The 14,296-nt window shown below is 44.8% G+C and overlaps 1 protein-coding gene across 3 annotated transcripts; it reads right to left on the bottom strand.

The window, feature by feature from the left end:
• Window positions 1-258: 258 nt before the first annotated feature.
• On the bottom strand, window positions 259-10,210 carry PDP1 (pyruvate dehydrogenase phosphatase catalytic subunit 1). 3 transcript variants are annotated; one of them, XM_074145291.1, is made up of 2 exons: window positions 10,162-10,210; window positions 259-6,288 (listed from the first exon to the last, which is right to left on the bottom strand). In XM_074145291.1, the coding sequence occupies exon 2, from the start codon at window positions 6,242-6,244 to the stop codon at window positions 4,637-4,639; it is 1,608 nt and encodes a 535-aa protein (XP_074001392.1). In that variant the 5' UTR covers window positions 6,245-6,288; window positions 10,162-10,210; the 3' UTR covers window positions 259-4,636. The 3 variants fall into 3 exon arrangements, with proteins under 3 accessions (XP_074001392.1, XP_074001390.1, XP_074001389.1); XM_074145289.1 differs by having other exon boundaries at window positions 464-6,288; window positions 10,067-10,210; XM_074145288.1 differs by lacking the exon at window positions 10,162-10,210 and adding an exon at window positions 9,549-9,609 and having other exon boundaries at window positions 464-6,288.
• Between the last annotated feature and the right edge of the window lie 4,086 nt (window positions 10,211-14,296).

Here is a 14,296-nt window from a genome sequence, read left to right as displayed (position 1 = left end):
GCGTTTCCTCCACTACACAGTATTTGAGAACTTTATTTAACTTTATTTAACTTTTAAAATATGGTGTTAATTGCAGTCTGTAGTTTAAAGAGTAAACTAAAAGCAGTAACTCCCTAATCAAGATTTGCTCAATCAGGTTAACATTAAACTGAAAAATATTCTAGCAATGAGTTTGCATAGATTGTATTTGACAACACACTCCTGACAAAGGGACAATATCTACTTGTTTGCACAGGAATTAAATAAACTGCAGCTGTTGAATAAATAATTTAATCCAGAGCACATTATCAAGCCTTTTTCCTGTACAAATACTTCAGTGCTAGGAAAGACATCAATACATCCTGCATTCTTGAATGAAAAGCAACACAAGGGGAAAGATACTGAAACTAAAGGGACTTGGCAAAGGAGGAGTTTCAAATAAAAGTAGGGAAAAAGGGCAAAACAGTTAACGTAGCATGAGAAACCAAGAATGCATTCATTTTAATCCCCGCTTCATTTTAAGCACATTTGTTTTAACACAGGACCAAATATACAACAATGAAATACCTTGTTAACTTCTGTATGCAAGCCTCTGAAGATAACAGAAAAAAGCATCTGCGGAAACAGTGCTGGAGGAATGCTATCCCACTTGAAGTGCCCCTCAGCAGGGCAGAGATGATCATCTCTGGAGACAGACACTTTGGATTTTCTCATTTTCTTAAGTTAAATTTAACTACTTCATCATACATATAGCAAGATAACCCCACCAAACTGCAGTGTGCCACTTGCAGGCTGGAAGAAAAGCCACTCCTCCTACCCCCAGGATTTGCTTCATTCTAAGCTTCATGAAATTAAAGACAGGACATTTTGTCCAGATTTTCCAACTCCACAGATTTTGTTTCCACTTATACATTACTGAACAACAATCGGGAGCTGCAGAAGTTTCTTACACAGGATCAAACACATCACCTAAGAGATGCCAGCTCCCTGGGCATCCCAAAATGCCTTGTGCTAGCACTGCTCTTAGTCTGCTGTGCAACAGTCTATGCTCAAAATGGCCACCAGTGCGAATCAGGTGGCAGGTACTTATTAGTCATGAACCCAGTCTGTCTGCATCAGGGAGATTAGGACACCATAGATTAAAACTAGAAGCCTGAAGTATCCATCTGCACCAGGTAATCTCATTACAAACATGCCTCCCCACGGATGAAGCGCAGAGCGCCTATCACAAACAGTTCCCAGGCATCCTCTCACTCCAGAGTTGTTCTAAGTACAGGGACCCAAGTTTAAGAGTCTAATTATAAACAACATTTCACAATGAGACTATGCCCCTTGCTGCATGCATCATGTTTTAAGAGCCTGCTATATGCAAATCTCTGCTCTGCAATGAGGAAATGAGTTGAAAGGGAAAATATTTTAATAAGTTCTGTACTCACAGAGTCACGCACAGGGAAGGCAAATGGAGAATATGGAAGTTATCAGAACAGTAGTTATAAAATACTATAAAAGCCAAATAACACACGTACCATTTTAAACACAAGGTAACAGAGTTTAAGTTGGAAGCACAGACTAAGAGATCTCCCGCTTCTCTCTTACCTAGTATTACTGTTAAACAGTTCTGTTGACATGCTAACCTAGAACAGTTGAAAAGGTTTAAAGGTGAACTTGAAGGTTTGTGTTGACAGTCAAGATTCAGCCATCCTTCTGGGCTGAGCCATGTATTTGCAGCTGTGAAATCCTAACTTGGAAAAGTAATCACAGCGTCCCATATAAAGTAGCAGTATCTTCCTCAATGCAATATGTTTAGTAGACAATGCAAACAGAACACATCCTCTGCCCGTGGCAGAAGACTGTTTCTATCTAGTTTAGCATCAATTCACTCTCCTGCCATTTTAATCTGCACTTAAGTATTTTGGATTGTTATGAAACGTATTGCTCTGTATAGGGTACAGTCCACACCGTAATGCTTTACCTGCAGCACTGTCCCTGGGGGTAATCATGAGATGATGGGAACTGAGACAATCGGTGACACTGAGGGAGAGATGTGCGCTTCACTGCCAGGCGGCGGCAGCACCAGCATGCCCCATGCAGGTGTTCAAGCCTCACAGTGGCATTTAGGAGCTCTGAAGTCCAAGTCTCAGTCTGTTTCCATTTATACTTTGCTTTGTCTGGCTATCTGTTCTATTCATAACAGGGACTACACAACACAATCTTGAAATACAAGCAATTCATAAGCTTCAGCCCTAGTGGAATAGCTATCACATTCTATATCAACCCAATACACGTGGATTTCTGCATAATTGATCATTTTATTGGAATTTGTTAAAAGATGTTTGTTCAGATCACCTGTTCAGCAGGCAGTTATGCTGCTGCTTTTCACTGCATACATACTGAGCAAGTCTCCAAGCAATACATAAATACTATTTTGTCTGACCCCACACATACACATCTTCACTACAAAAAGCAGCTTTTCCTCAATAAAAGTTGTATCCATGGGACCAATGTTCATTTCTTCTAGCTATGACTTGTACCAAATCCATACCAATAATCATAGGTTAAATACATCAATACATGTAATAGAGCTTTAACAGTAAAAAAGTAAGAAAGTTAAATACTGCAACAGTTTAGATACATACTGCATTAGAATGACAGAACATAAAGTCTATTGACCTAGCTAATGACACAGTCACCAAAACACAACATAAAGAAGCAATGTCAACAGCCGGTACTTGTCTAAGCATTTAGGAGTTCCCCTTTTCCCTTCAAATAAAGAAGGGTTGTGCACATCTTCAATGTCAACTTAGATATCATTAAGCTTACAGCAACATTGATCCTGATACTTAAGGGGTAAAGGAACAGACATGTTACAGCTGTAGGCCACTAAGTACACACAGCATTTGTGAGTTTGAGGAGCCAATTTTTACCATAGCACAGGTTCACTGTTCAAACCAAGTGTACCCTGTGTAACAGTGGCATTAATTGGCAATATCTGTATTTAGTAGAAAATGCCACATTAGTCAATTAACCAAGATCAGCTAGGTTTTTGAAGTGTTGATTTAATTAGCTATGATGAAGGCTAGGGAGGTATTTTAACTGAAACATCTTGGTAAAGTGAAATAAGCTGACCTATCACTGTTCTCTATAGCACAGGATTCAAGCTACATGTGTTCGCTGTCATCAAGGGCTGGTATTTTAGCCAGCATTCGAGTTTTTAACCTAAGAGCAGGTTAAAATAAATCTGTTTACAATGCAACATACCTAAAACAGATGCAATGATGACCAATAAATTAGTTGTCAAGTCCCTACTTTTTACGGTTACAAGCCCAACTTTAGGCACTCAAGTTATAGTCAATCTTTTACATTCAAATTCAACAATCAAGCCAGAGAGACCCATTTCAGAGATTGCTCTGTGATAGCATTCTGGACTGTAAGAACATGCATACACCAGCTGTCCAGAAATACAGAGCTGCTAAGAAAGAAGTTGCTAGAAAAAGCCATTAAACATATACATGCACACCAGTTAGCTTCCCAACTAAAACACTATTTACAAGCCATACTTCAATTTTTTGTAATTTTAGTTTTTAAACTAACTTATAAAATATGAGTTCAAGTGCAAGACATCCAATATGTGACCATTTGAAATAGCCAAAGTGAAAATGAGTGCAAATTACAAAGCCAAAGAAGTTAACAATGATTTCCTGATCTTTTCCAGATGAACATCTATTTACCAGGTAAGTAACACCAGACAGGTGTGGAGTCCATGAAGGATATGACCTTTAATAAAGCCAATCTTGACCAACACCACAGACATTTTGAAAAGTCTGGAAGTTTCTTCATACTGCAAACTGAAGTCCTCCACACAGTTATCTGGTATCTTACTGCATGTTGTAATGTATTATTGCCCTACAAGTTGTGCAGAAACCCACAGCAAAGAAACTATTAATGCACAAGAAGTTACCATGCATAAGATAGGATTAAGCTGTAACAGAATCTCAGGTATTGATTATGGCTTAGACCTGCATTGAAAGTCAACACTTAGACAAATATCCTTAAGTGAATGACATTGTCTATATGAAAGTGAGACAACTTTTTTTTTTTTACACCAAAGACTTACTCGGTTAAAGTGACCTTCTGCTTAGAAGAAACAGTAGACAATATATCCACAAATAACCATATCTACTTTGCAAGAATTAGCCCTGTAAGTATTCAACAATACTTCTTTTCACTCATCTTTTAAGATAATGTGTAGATATGTACAGATAGTTATAAACAGGCTTTGTTTCTTGAACAGCCAGATCTGTTAGTTAATTCTTCATCCTCCTTCCCTCTCTCAGTCAAATCTGCCAAATTCAAGACATTGTTCTAGCAGCATTCATGAAATCAATAGTGCAAAGTTATTACAAAAACCTCTTTTCCCAAGCTATGTCATCCTCTTCAAGTTTGTATTAGGTCAATGGCACTTCCCATGTATTCAGAGCTCTGGGGAAGGCAGAAACAATAGATATGCTGAATCTAGCAAGCAACCAATTTGTTTGCCGAGGGTTGGTTTTGGTTTTTTGTTTTTGGGGGGGTGGGGGTGGTATTGTTGGGTGGTTGTTTACTTGCTGCTCATACTGGCCATTGTTACAACTTTGGTAACTAGTTCACTACACTGGATTTACAGTGCCTCATTTTGACATGCACCTATAACATGCGAGTTGAACTGCACCACGATAATTGTAATGTCATCTCTATACATTCGAGCCAGCTCTTCTGGAAGACTAAGCATCTTGGACAATCGCTCATGATCCACAGTGCCAAACTCATTGTTACCCACTGCATGGCGTATCAGGTGAGTTGCTGCATTCTGATCTTCAAACACTGAAGAGATTCTTGCTCTCCTTTCTGTTAAGAGACCATGCATCTGTCCCAAAGTTACCTTATAGCCACCAACAGCTATTGGCTGTTGATGGTGAACACCAGTCAGGTACTCCCCTACAATTCTAGCCACATCTTGCCTGTGCATTGTCTCCCACAGCCCATCTGTGGCCAAAACCAGGAACTTATCCTGCGGCCGTAATTTGTGATGTATGACTTCTGGCTCAGCTGTGAGGTATGGGGGAGTGTGATAGTTTGGAGGAATAAACTTTGTATATTCATTGTCATTCAGCTGATCTGGGCCCGATTCTACTACTCTCTTCTGTAGTTCAATACTCCATTTGAACTTCACATCACCAAAAGCTCTGAAAGGCATCAGGAGACCTAAGAGACGATCTTGTTTCACAAGACTTTTCTCTTCAGACTTTGGATGCTCCATTTTCACACGTTCCACTTCATGTTCATTTTGTGCGTTGTGATCATAGGACAGATTAACTGCAGACCAAGATCCATCTTCTTCCTGAACCCCAAGCATTGCCCTACTATCACCTGTGTTTGCAATGTGCAAGTCAACACCATCCACGTGGGCCACGCAGGCAGTTGCACCAGAAAATGCTACTCGCAGCACCAGGTAGTTGAGAAAAGAATTTGGATCTCCTACTTGAGCTTCCAGAGAAATATCATTATCAAGCCTCTTAAAAGCATTAATTAAAGCTTCTTTCACATCAGTAGTCTCTCCACTGTTGAGATCAATCAGCTCCTGCCAGTAAGTTCTTAGACTATTGAAGTAAAGCTTGGAAGCTTCTTTGCTAAAATAATCATTAGGATGTTTGTGCCACTGTAAAATGGGCAACAGAGCTCTGCCACTTTCCACCGCATTTTCAATTTCAAGTAAAGTCTCATGAGGTAACAAAGAGACAGCAATGTAGTAAAACAGTCTTTCACTGACAGCTTGAGCACAAGCACAGCCTGCGTGGCCATCAAACACACCCAGAAGCATCCCTCTTGTCTGTAAGCAAGTGGCAGCACTCCTCCGATCTTCTATCGGAGCATTAGCAGGCAACTGGTTGCTATCGAAGCCAAGAACAGAACTTACATTTTTACCATCAAATTCTGGGACTTTGAAACTGTATTCGTTTGCCTTCAGAATGCTGTTGACCTGTGGAGGAGTGAGGTAAAATCTCTGTGGTGTAGAAGCATAATCCCTTGCGTGAATAAAGTGATTAAAGTTCTCCTTTGGCCTATAAAGTGCTGCAAATTTCTTCTGAGGTGCATATCTGAAGTGACCATGAGCAAAATGAGATGATAAACAACACAGATGTTTATGGTGGCAGTAGCACACAGTACTGCATATTCTGCTAATCTCACAGTTACGAATCAATGGAAACAGATGAGCTGGTGCTGGCATGGCATCAGATAACAATGGTAGCCTGGAGCTTCGGACTGGAATTGCTGAAAGACAAGAGAACAACTATGCTTAGGGGCACAGCTAATACAGAGTTCTGGGAAAAAAAATCTGTTAAGACATTTACAGCCCCTAACAACGTTACTTATTATATGGAGTTCACAGCTTCATAGATCTTGAGAAAGAAAAGGGCTTGAGAGGTGCTTGTTTATAGACACTCCATTGGGCTACAAGAATAAAGCCATACGATACTTAAGCACAGCATAGATATTTTAGCTCTTATACCCACTCAGATAGCAGGCAGGAAGTGAACACATCATCCAGACAGACAATGCAGCTTCAAACAGAACTTAAGACAACAGTTAGCATGGAGCACTCTACACTATGGCCATCTTCTACAAGACTTTTACGGAGACTTGTTTTCCTGCTGATTTCCCAGCTGACAGAGCCAGATGTGGCCCACAGGGAGGAAAACTCTGTCTTTCTATAAAGCTGAAGAAGACATAAAGTATCTAACAGTAAGATTCAAGAAACAACTTTGAGGTGAGATACGACTGGGTTTAAGATGAAGACGGTTTAGACAACAAAAGCAAGCAGTAGGTCATAGACAGCAGATATTCTTTAGGGAATTAGTAGCAGGTTTTGTTTCTTCTCCCCCCTTTCACATGTAAAACTTCAAACTTGTGTGACACCATGGTATACAAAGTAGCCACAGCAGTCTATGCAGCAATTTTCTAGCTTATTAGATAAAAAAAAAATTACAAGAGGTAAAAGCAGATGCATCTGTCCTACCAGCAGCTCATCTATCCCAGTAAATTTTAGGATCAGAGGTTGCTTAAAAAAGCTACTCAATTGGAGGACTACATGCAAGCTGTATTTGCTTCCACGACTACAACAGAGCCCTGAAGGATAGCCTAAAGCTAGTTCAGTGTTAATATAAACTACTTAGTAACCAAGAAAAGTATTCTACTACTTTTTCCCACATCTAAAAAACTCTCCTTAGAATGATCTTTAAGAGGGATGAAAAATTATAACATGCTTTTCCTCATCTCCATTTACATACCCAATCATAACATTAGCGTGAGTGCCTCTTAAATCCCTTATTTGCTATGCCTCATTATCAGGAAGTTTTTTACAACATTGTACTTGAGAAAACAATTCCATAGTGGAAAAAAAGTTGAACTGTGCCTTATGTGAAGCACACACAGTTAAGGGGAATTCAGTTTTCTCTTTCCAACCTTTATGATATAAAGTTTAATCATAAAAGCTTCTTTTTAGAAAAGACCATTACAAATTATCTTACACTGCAGTCGTAAGTACTAGTTGGTCAGCACCACTGTATCTCAGATGTAATCATTCCACTGAAAAACTGGATAATGCTATCTTGTGCAAGATGATTCAGCCACTCAATTGATTACCTATTTTTTTTTTAGCCAAGCAGGCATACCACTACTTCAGATGAGACACAACCCCTATAAAATATGCAGGAAGCCCCAACAGTCAGCCTAAAAGATCATGCAACATAGAGAGGAATTGCATTCTGCCATCACCCTATTCCATAGCTTCTGCCACAGGATTCTGATCACCCAGACTAGCTGAGAAGATTCTGGAAATATATGAAGCTTCACCCCATTCTCTGTGTTGCAACAGAAGTCACATTCTCCCTCCAAGCTTGCTTGTTCTCCTTAAGTAACCAGCAGTGGAGCCTGTTTCTCTGTTACAAGATACCTAAGTGCTGAAAGCAAAGTAGAATTCATGTTTCTACTACTCCACTGGCTTCCTACTACTAATGAGTGACTGTCAGTCTTGACTTGCATTGACAAAAATTCTTGTCCATTGACCTCTCCCAGGTCTCCCACTGACAGCTATGAAGACTGAACTGGCCAGTCTTCTGTCATTCAGCGACCAGGAAGAGCTCTGGTTGTAGCCCTGTGGATCACAGCCAGCTGTCCAGACACTCAGCAGTAGTGTACTGGCTTGAATTTCCAGATGCATACTAAATTTATGTTAGCCATTTGCTTCCCAGAAAGTCTATTTCTCCAGCCCAGGCTTCACATGCACACAGCATGACAGAAGTAAACTGCAACTCCAAATATAGATTTTAAAATCTATTCACTGCCTTCTAATTATAAGGGAGTTATTTTGGCAACAGTTATGTATATTTCTTCACATGACATTTAAAAGCAACAATTTTGCTTACACAATGGGAACCTCAAGGTTCTACAGATGTGCCTGGTCTACAGCAGCACCTCAAATGCTGTCCTGGTCTTCCATTAGACTCTGAACCAAGTTCTCCTGACTGCTAAGCATTTGCGTTCAGTGCTGACCCACACATAGCGCTGCAACTGTTCTCACAGTTTTGCTGTTGATCCATGATGAAGCAAAAATACAAATGCACTGCTGTTACAGTGGCTCTGCAGTGCCACCAGGGGATATTTTGCTGACTTTTAATCATTAGTTTATCATATATTACATAAAATCCAAGAGGAAGTAGTAAGAAGTTGGTGTCATATTTTCCATGGCCTGTATCACTTACAGTAGATCCATGTCAGTTTAAGATACCAATCTGTTTCACATACCAGATTTAATAAATCCTACTTATTAAGAGAGAAATTGCAAGTTTGCCAACCTGAAATTTTCCTAAGTTTCTCCCATTTATCTCCACAACATGGATGCCCCAAATATAACCAGATACTTCAACTAGCTCTTAAATAATTACTTTAAGATCCCAACTTCATTGTATTTGATCAAGAGATGGCAGAGAAGGAAAAAAGATGAAGGAGAAATTTTACAATCCAATTGATTTATCAAGAAATTAGCATCTGAACCAGTATTAAACACCTCTCCAAGCCCAGGATAGGGTACAAATGCTACTTTTCAGGCCACAAATATAATCTGACTGACTCATTATGGCCATTTTATGAGTTTTGTAGTACCACACTGGTAAAATGGAAAAAACATTGCCCCTTCCTTTAATAAAGGCTTGTTATAACTGGCCAACTGATGCTGCACAGACAGGTTCCTCCAAAACACCTGCCTTTAACTGTGCCAAAGGCACCCATGGCTTCAGATAAAAACACTTCCCCCAGGTGCCTTTCAGACAGTTGACAGACCTGAATGAATTTGCCCGTTGGAGAGGACGGGAAGGGTGGGGGGGAGGAGGAACAAAACACACTCAAGACAAGCAGAACCTTCCCTCCGGCCAGGTCTCAGCCCTGAGGCACAGCCCAACCCGGCTGCCCCTTCCCCGGGTCCCATCCGACCCCCGAGCCCGGCGCTCCAGCGCCTACCGGTGCGAGATACATACCGATCCGCCTGGGCCCGGGACACACACACATTCTCCTGTCACAACAAGAAGCCGCCAACATCCACAAAGCAGAAGCCCGGGGGGCGAGGGAGAAGCAAGGCAGAGAGTTTGTTAGAGAAAACGGAGAGCTCCGACACGGAGGGGGGGGGACGACGACAGAGAGGTGGAGACACGCACACAGGCACTCAGCCCCTCCGCGGGCCACCGGACTCACCGCCGCCCGCCCGGCCACGGCGGCGAGCCAGCCCCGCCGAGAGCTCGGCAGCCAGCGCCCACACACACCGCCCCGCCGCGCACCGAGCCCCCCGCCGGCCCCGATCTCCCTTCCGGCGGAGGCGAGGCCAGGCGCCGCTCCCGCTCCCCGCGGGCAGGGCCCGCCCGCCAGCGCTGGGCGTCGCCGCGGCGGAGACCGCTACTCCCTCAGGCGACGCGCGGCCCCGACATGGCCGCCCCTCCCCAGCCCTCCTCCCTCCGCAACGACCACCGCCTGCCTGCCTCCCTTCGCACCGGGCACAGACCTGGCCCCTTCGCGGACGGCTCAGCCCGGCCCTCCGGGCGGAACAAGAAAGCGGCTGAAGGGACCGAGCGGCCCGAGACGCCCCCACACACGCACCGGCCGCTGCTCCCGACCCCCGCGACCGCCGCCGCCACAACCGCCTCCCGCTCGCGGCCGCCGTGCAGCGCGGCGCCTTATAAAGGCCCAGCCGCGCGCGGCGCGCCGCCCATTGGCTGCCGGGGAGGGCAAGGAGGGCACGTGACACGGAGGCTCGGCGGCGGCTGAGGGAGCGAGAGGGGGTGAGAAGAAGAAGGAGAAGACGTGGGGGGGGGCTCTGCGTGCGCGCGCATTGCGCAGGGGCGGGAAGGCGCGAACGCGGTGGTGGCGTGAGGCCCTCCCCCGCCCCCCGCGGTGTGTGTGAGGGGAGGGGAGACCGTCCCCCTCAGGCCCCCTCGGTCCCCACCGCCCCTCAGCCGTCCCTCCGCCCTCCCTCCGCCCTTCCTCCGCCGCATCGCCGCGGGAGCGGGCCGAAGCTGCCCCTCCGTGAGGGAACAGCCGGTAGGAGGCTCGCCGCACTCCTGAGGGAAGGAGGGCGCGGCGGCCCGCCCGTCGTCCCCTCCCCTCGCCTCGTCCTCCTCCTCCTCACCCTCCTCCTCACGGCGGGGACCGGGCTGAGGTGAGGGGTGCCGTGGCCGCGGCTGGCGGCTCCTCCCGCAGCGCTGCGCGGGTGTCACAGGTGATTGGGAGATGAGAAGCGGAGAAGCGCTGTCCCCGGCCTCCGGCTGGCACCCAGCGGAGGAGCTGAAGGGGAAGCCCTGGCGCCTCGTCCCGTTGTCCTGCGAACAGCCACCCTCGCGGCAGCCTGCCCCCCACCATCCGCCGGTCGGGAGTCAGTGTCATTTAACTTCTGCCTGTTAAGGAGGCTGAAAATGGGAAGGCGTCTGAAAACTTCAGTAGGGCCTATTGACTTGTACTCTGAATTAATTTTTAAAAGTGGGAAATGTGTTATTTGGGAGTTTTTTTTCCCTTAAAATGTTAATGAAGTGCCTTTAGCAGTCACAAAGCACGCTAACTCTGCAAGAGGCCGCTGAAGCCTGTACTGCAACATTTGGGTTTTCTGTTTTTCATTAGCTCCCTGGTGTTCTGTCTTCACCAGAATCTCTCCAGGCAAAGCAGGCTGCCAGGGAGAGCAAAACACCTCCCTGCCCTGTGTTTCTCAGAAAGCCACGTTTGCTGCTGCCAGCAAGGGATGGTTTGAGAGCAATGGCTACCAAGAAAGCACAGTCCTTCCCCAGAAGAGCAGCACCTGTCGTTCCCACCAGTGGGACAGGAACCACGGCCTCCCCACCTTCCTTTCTCTCCCCTCCTTCCTTTCTCTCCCCTCTGTTAGATACAATCCTGTCCCCGTTTCACATCTCTAGGACAACGTTCAGTTTTGCATTCGCTTTTGAGACACTTTGACCCAGCCATAATCTTCATGTAAATTTTGAAATACGGAAAGTATATAAATTCAACAACGTTTTGATTTCCTTGATCATCTCTTTCTCTCTTTATAGATGCACGTGCTCTCATGCCTTTCTATTTTCAGGGTGGCTGGGATGCCCACTTTGCTGTGTGTTGTTGGCAGCAGATGTTCGGCTAGCCTGTGGAGTGCTGCAATTAGCATTCCGTTAGCGGCTGTAACAAAACATAGATTTTGACTATACTCGCATCCTTATCTTCTTTATTGTGTTTACAGCTGTATACTGAAACCAGTAGAGGAAACAAAGGAAAATCTGCGCTTGGTGCCCAGGAGACTCAAGAAGTCTACTTGCAACATGAGAGTGGAAAGTACTGCCCTGCGACCCTCTGCGTGAGAACCAGCTAGAAAGATAAAATGATGCCATCCTTAAAAATGCAAGTCTTTCACAGTAGTAGTTGAAAGCACAAAGTATTAAAATGTTCATTTATTGGTGTTCTGGGTGACTTTTGTGACATTTCTTTGTTTATCCAGAATGGTACACCATCATCTTCTCTTTGAGGCTTATTTTAGAATAAAATAAAGCATCTGACAGACACCATTGTACATTAAAGCCTTCATTAAACGGCATGGAAGATGAATAATTTACATTCCTTTTTAATGGTAGCACATGGTTAGAAATAGATTGGCAGAGTGTGCTGTAGCAACAACCGTTTACATAATTTTCTACTTGCAGCAAAAGTGACTGTAAAACGCCCAAGTTTAGGAATGTTCTTAAAGGCTAGGTAAGACGGCACAATTAAGGCATCCTCTTACCTCATCAGAAGGTAAAAGGCTGTGGCAAGACAGACCTGTGCCTGGGTGTATTTGAGTGACAGTCGTGTGAGTAGATACACAGAAATGGATTGGGATGAAGTCACCACTGATGACCCGTTTCTGATTGGAAGTACGGGGTTGGGAGAGTGGATTCCCGTTTGACTTCTGTAGAGAATGTGGCTGCCTAGAGTTGCCTGTTGAGGGAAAAAAAAATTCCACAAAATAATTATCATTTAGCACTTTTGGTCTTCAGAACCTCTTGTGACCATTAGTTCAATTCCCCATAACATGCTGTGAAATTGAAAAGTTAGTGTTATAGGTCCCTGATTATTTTATTCATTCCTTTTTCTTCCTGATTTTGGGCCAGGAGAGGAGCTACTTTTAGAGCTGGTATTGGAAGCCGTGGCTGCCTGTCTCACAGTATCTCTTTGAACACAAGAGAGAATTTGAATTTTAAAATACTGAGCGAGAAGAGAATTTGGCCTTAGTGGCCCCAAATAAATCCCACAAATGAAAAACAAAATACTGAAACTTGGCTGACATTTTGGTCCTCAAGCTGATGCGAGTTTGCTGGTGTGCCAGAAGCTGGGTTTTGCAATCTGACTGGAAAGTTGGGGTTTCCTTTTCTTCATCTTGCTGCTACCAAGACCTTTTTGTGCACTTTGAGCCACAGTCCCTTTCGGCTGATTTTTAGAGAATTAAAAACTATTTTAATGAGCAAAAAACCACGTTGTTCCGTGTTTGGCATTTTACATCAAGGATTGAAGGAAAAGCTATCACTTGTGACTGCTTCGAGGTACGCGGAGTCTCTCTGTCTCCCTGGCTGGAAGCTGAGTGTAACAAAAGACACCGGTTCTTGTGGGCTGCTGCGCCTGTTGCCGGCAGCGGGTGACTCTGCATTGCAGAACCGGCCGGCAGCCGTGCGTTAGCGCCGCAGCTGAAAGTTACCCTGCAGCTTTCGACAAGCGTTCCCGGAGGAAAATCCATCGCAGCGCGTCGAAATCCATTCCCGTTTTAGATCAGGTGTTTTGTGGTAACCTTCTAGTTTTGAGTGAGCTCCTGCGCCTAACGGATGAATGTTTCATTGGTTCAGGTTTACTGCAGGCCAGCCCCGGGAACACAGGGGTAATGCTTCAGCTGGTTGAGTCAGTCCCCTGACTGCTTGGCGTTTTTGGCGACGCCTTTGCACGCAGTGTTTCAGAAGTGCCATTTCGCTCCTGTGCCTGCTGAAAGGAGCAGTCGCTCATAAAAGCCGTCTCCAAACGGGGCGCGCAGATCAAATGCTTCCCAACCTGACGCGCTGCCAGGCCAACCTGGAGCAGGAAAAAAAAATAATAAAAAAAAATAAATAAATAGAGGAGTCCTGCGAGTTTTTGAAGGCGGAAAGAAAAGCCTAACAAAGAGGAAAATAAGGGAGAAAAACATGCCGTGTGCTGAATAAACAGGAAGAGCAGGACAAGACTAAACTATCTTCTTTCCTTTCCTGAAGGCATTATAGAAGCGACGACAGCAATGTATGTCTGCCGTTCCACGGAGCAGTAATTTATTTTTAGCAGAAATGGGGAGCATTACACGGCAAAACTAAATGTGTCAGTGGAGCTGGAAGCAGACGCGGTACCTGCGAACAGCAATGCTCTGCTTCTAAGGGAAGGTTTTGGTTGTACATCCGTGTCTTCTGCTGCCCTCTCGGGGAGCGTTTGCTGTGGGTGGTGTTTTCGGCCTCCTTTAGCACAGCTGGGTTCCTGGGCACGGGGAATGTTTCTGAAGTGTAACAATGAGCCCCGCAAAAGGTGATTTTTTAAAAACATCAGGCTGAGAGTAAACCAGCAGCGCTGAGCCATTCAACTCCTCTCCCCCCTGCCCTTTCTTAAAGGGGAGGCCGATGGGGAATTAGCAAGACAATTGCTTTCAGAGGGTATTTTGCCGTCACTGTGGGACTCAGGGACAGCTTGATTTATTTTGTCCCCCCCCCAGAGG

The sequence above is a fragment of the Numenius arquata genome, chromosome 3, assembly GCF_964106895.1.
Source record: "Numenius arquata chromosome 3, bNumArq3.hap1.1, whole genome shotgun sequence".
Lineage (NCBI taxonomy): Eukaryota > Metazoa > Chordata > Aves > Charadriiformes > Scolopacidae > Numenius > Numenius arquata.
This window is presented reverse-complemented; position numbering and strand designations above follow the sequence as displayed.

Coding starts and splice junctions, on each gene's coding strand:
- PDP1 (XM_074145288.1), bottom strand. CDS start 9,609: ATGTTGGCGGCTTCTTGTTGTGACAGGAGAATGTGTGTGTGTCCCGGG. Junction 6,289..9,548: donor TCCCGGGCCCAGGCGGATCG/GTATGTATCTCG, acceptor CTTGTCTTTCAG/CAATTCCAGTCCGAAGCTCC.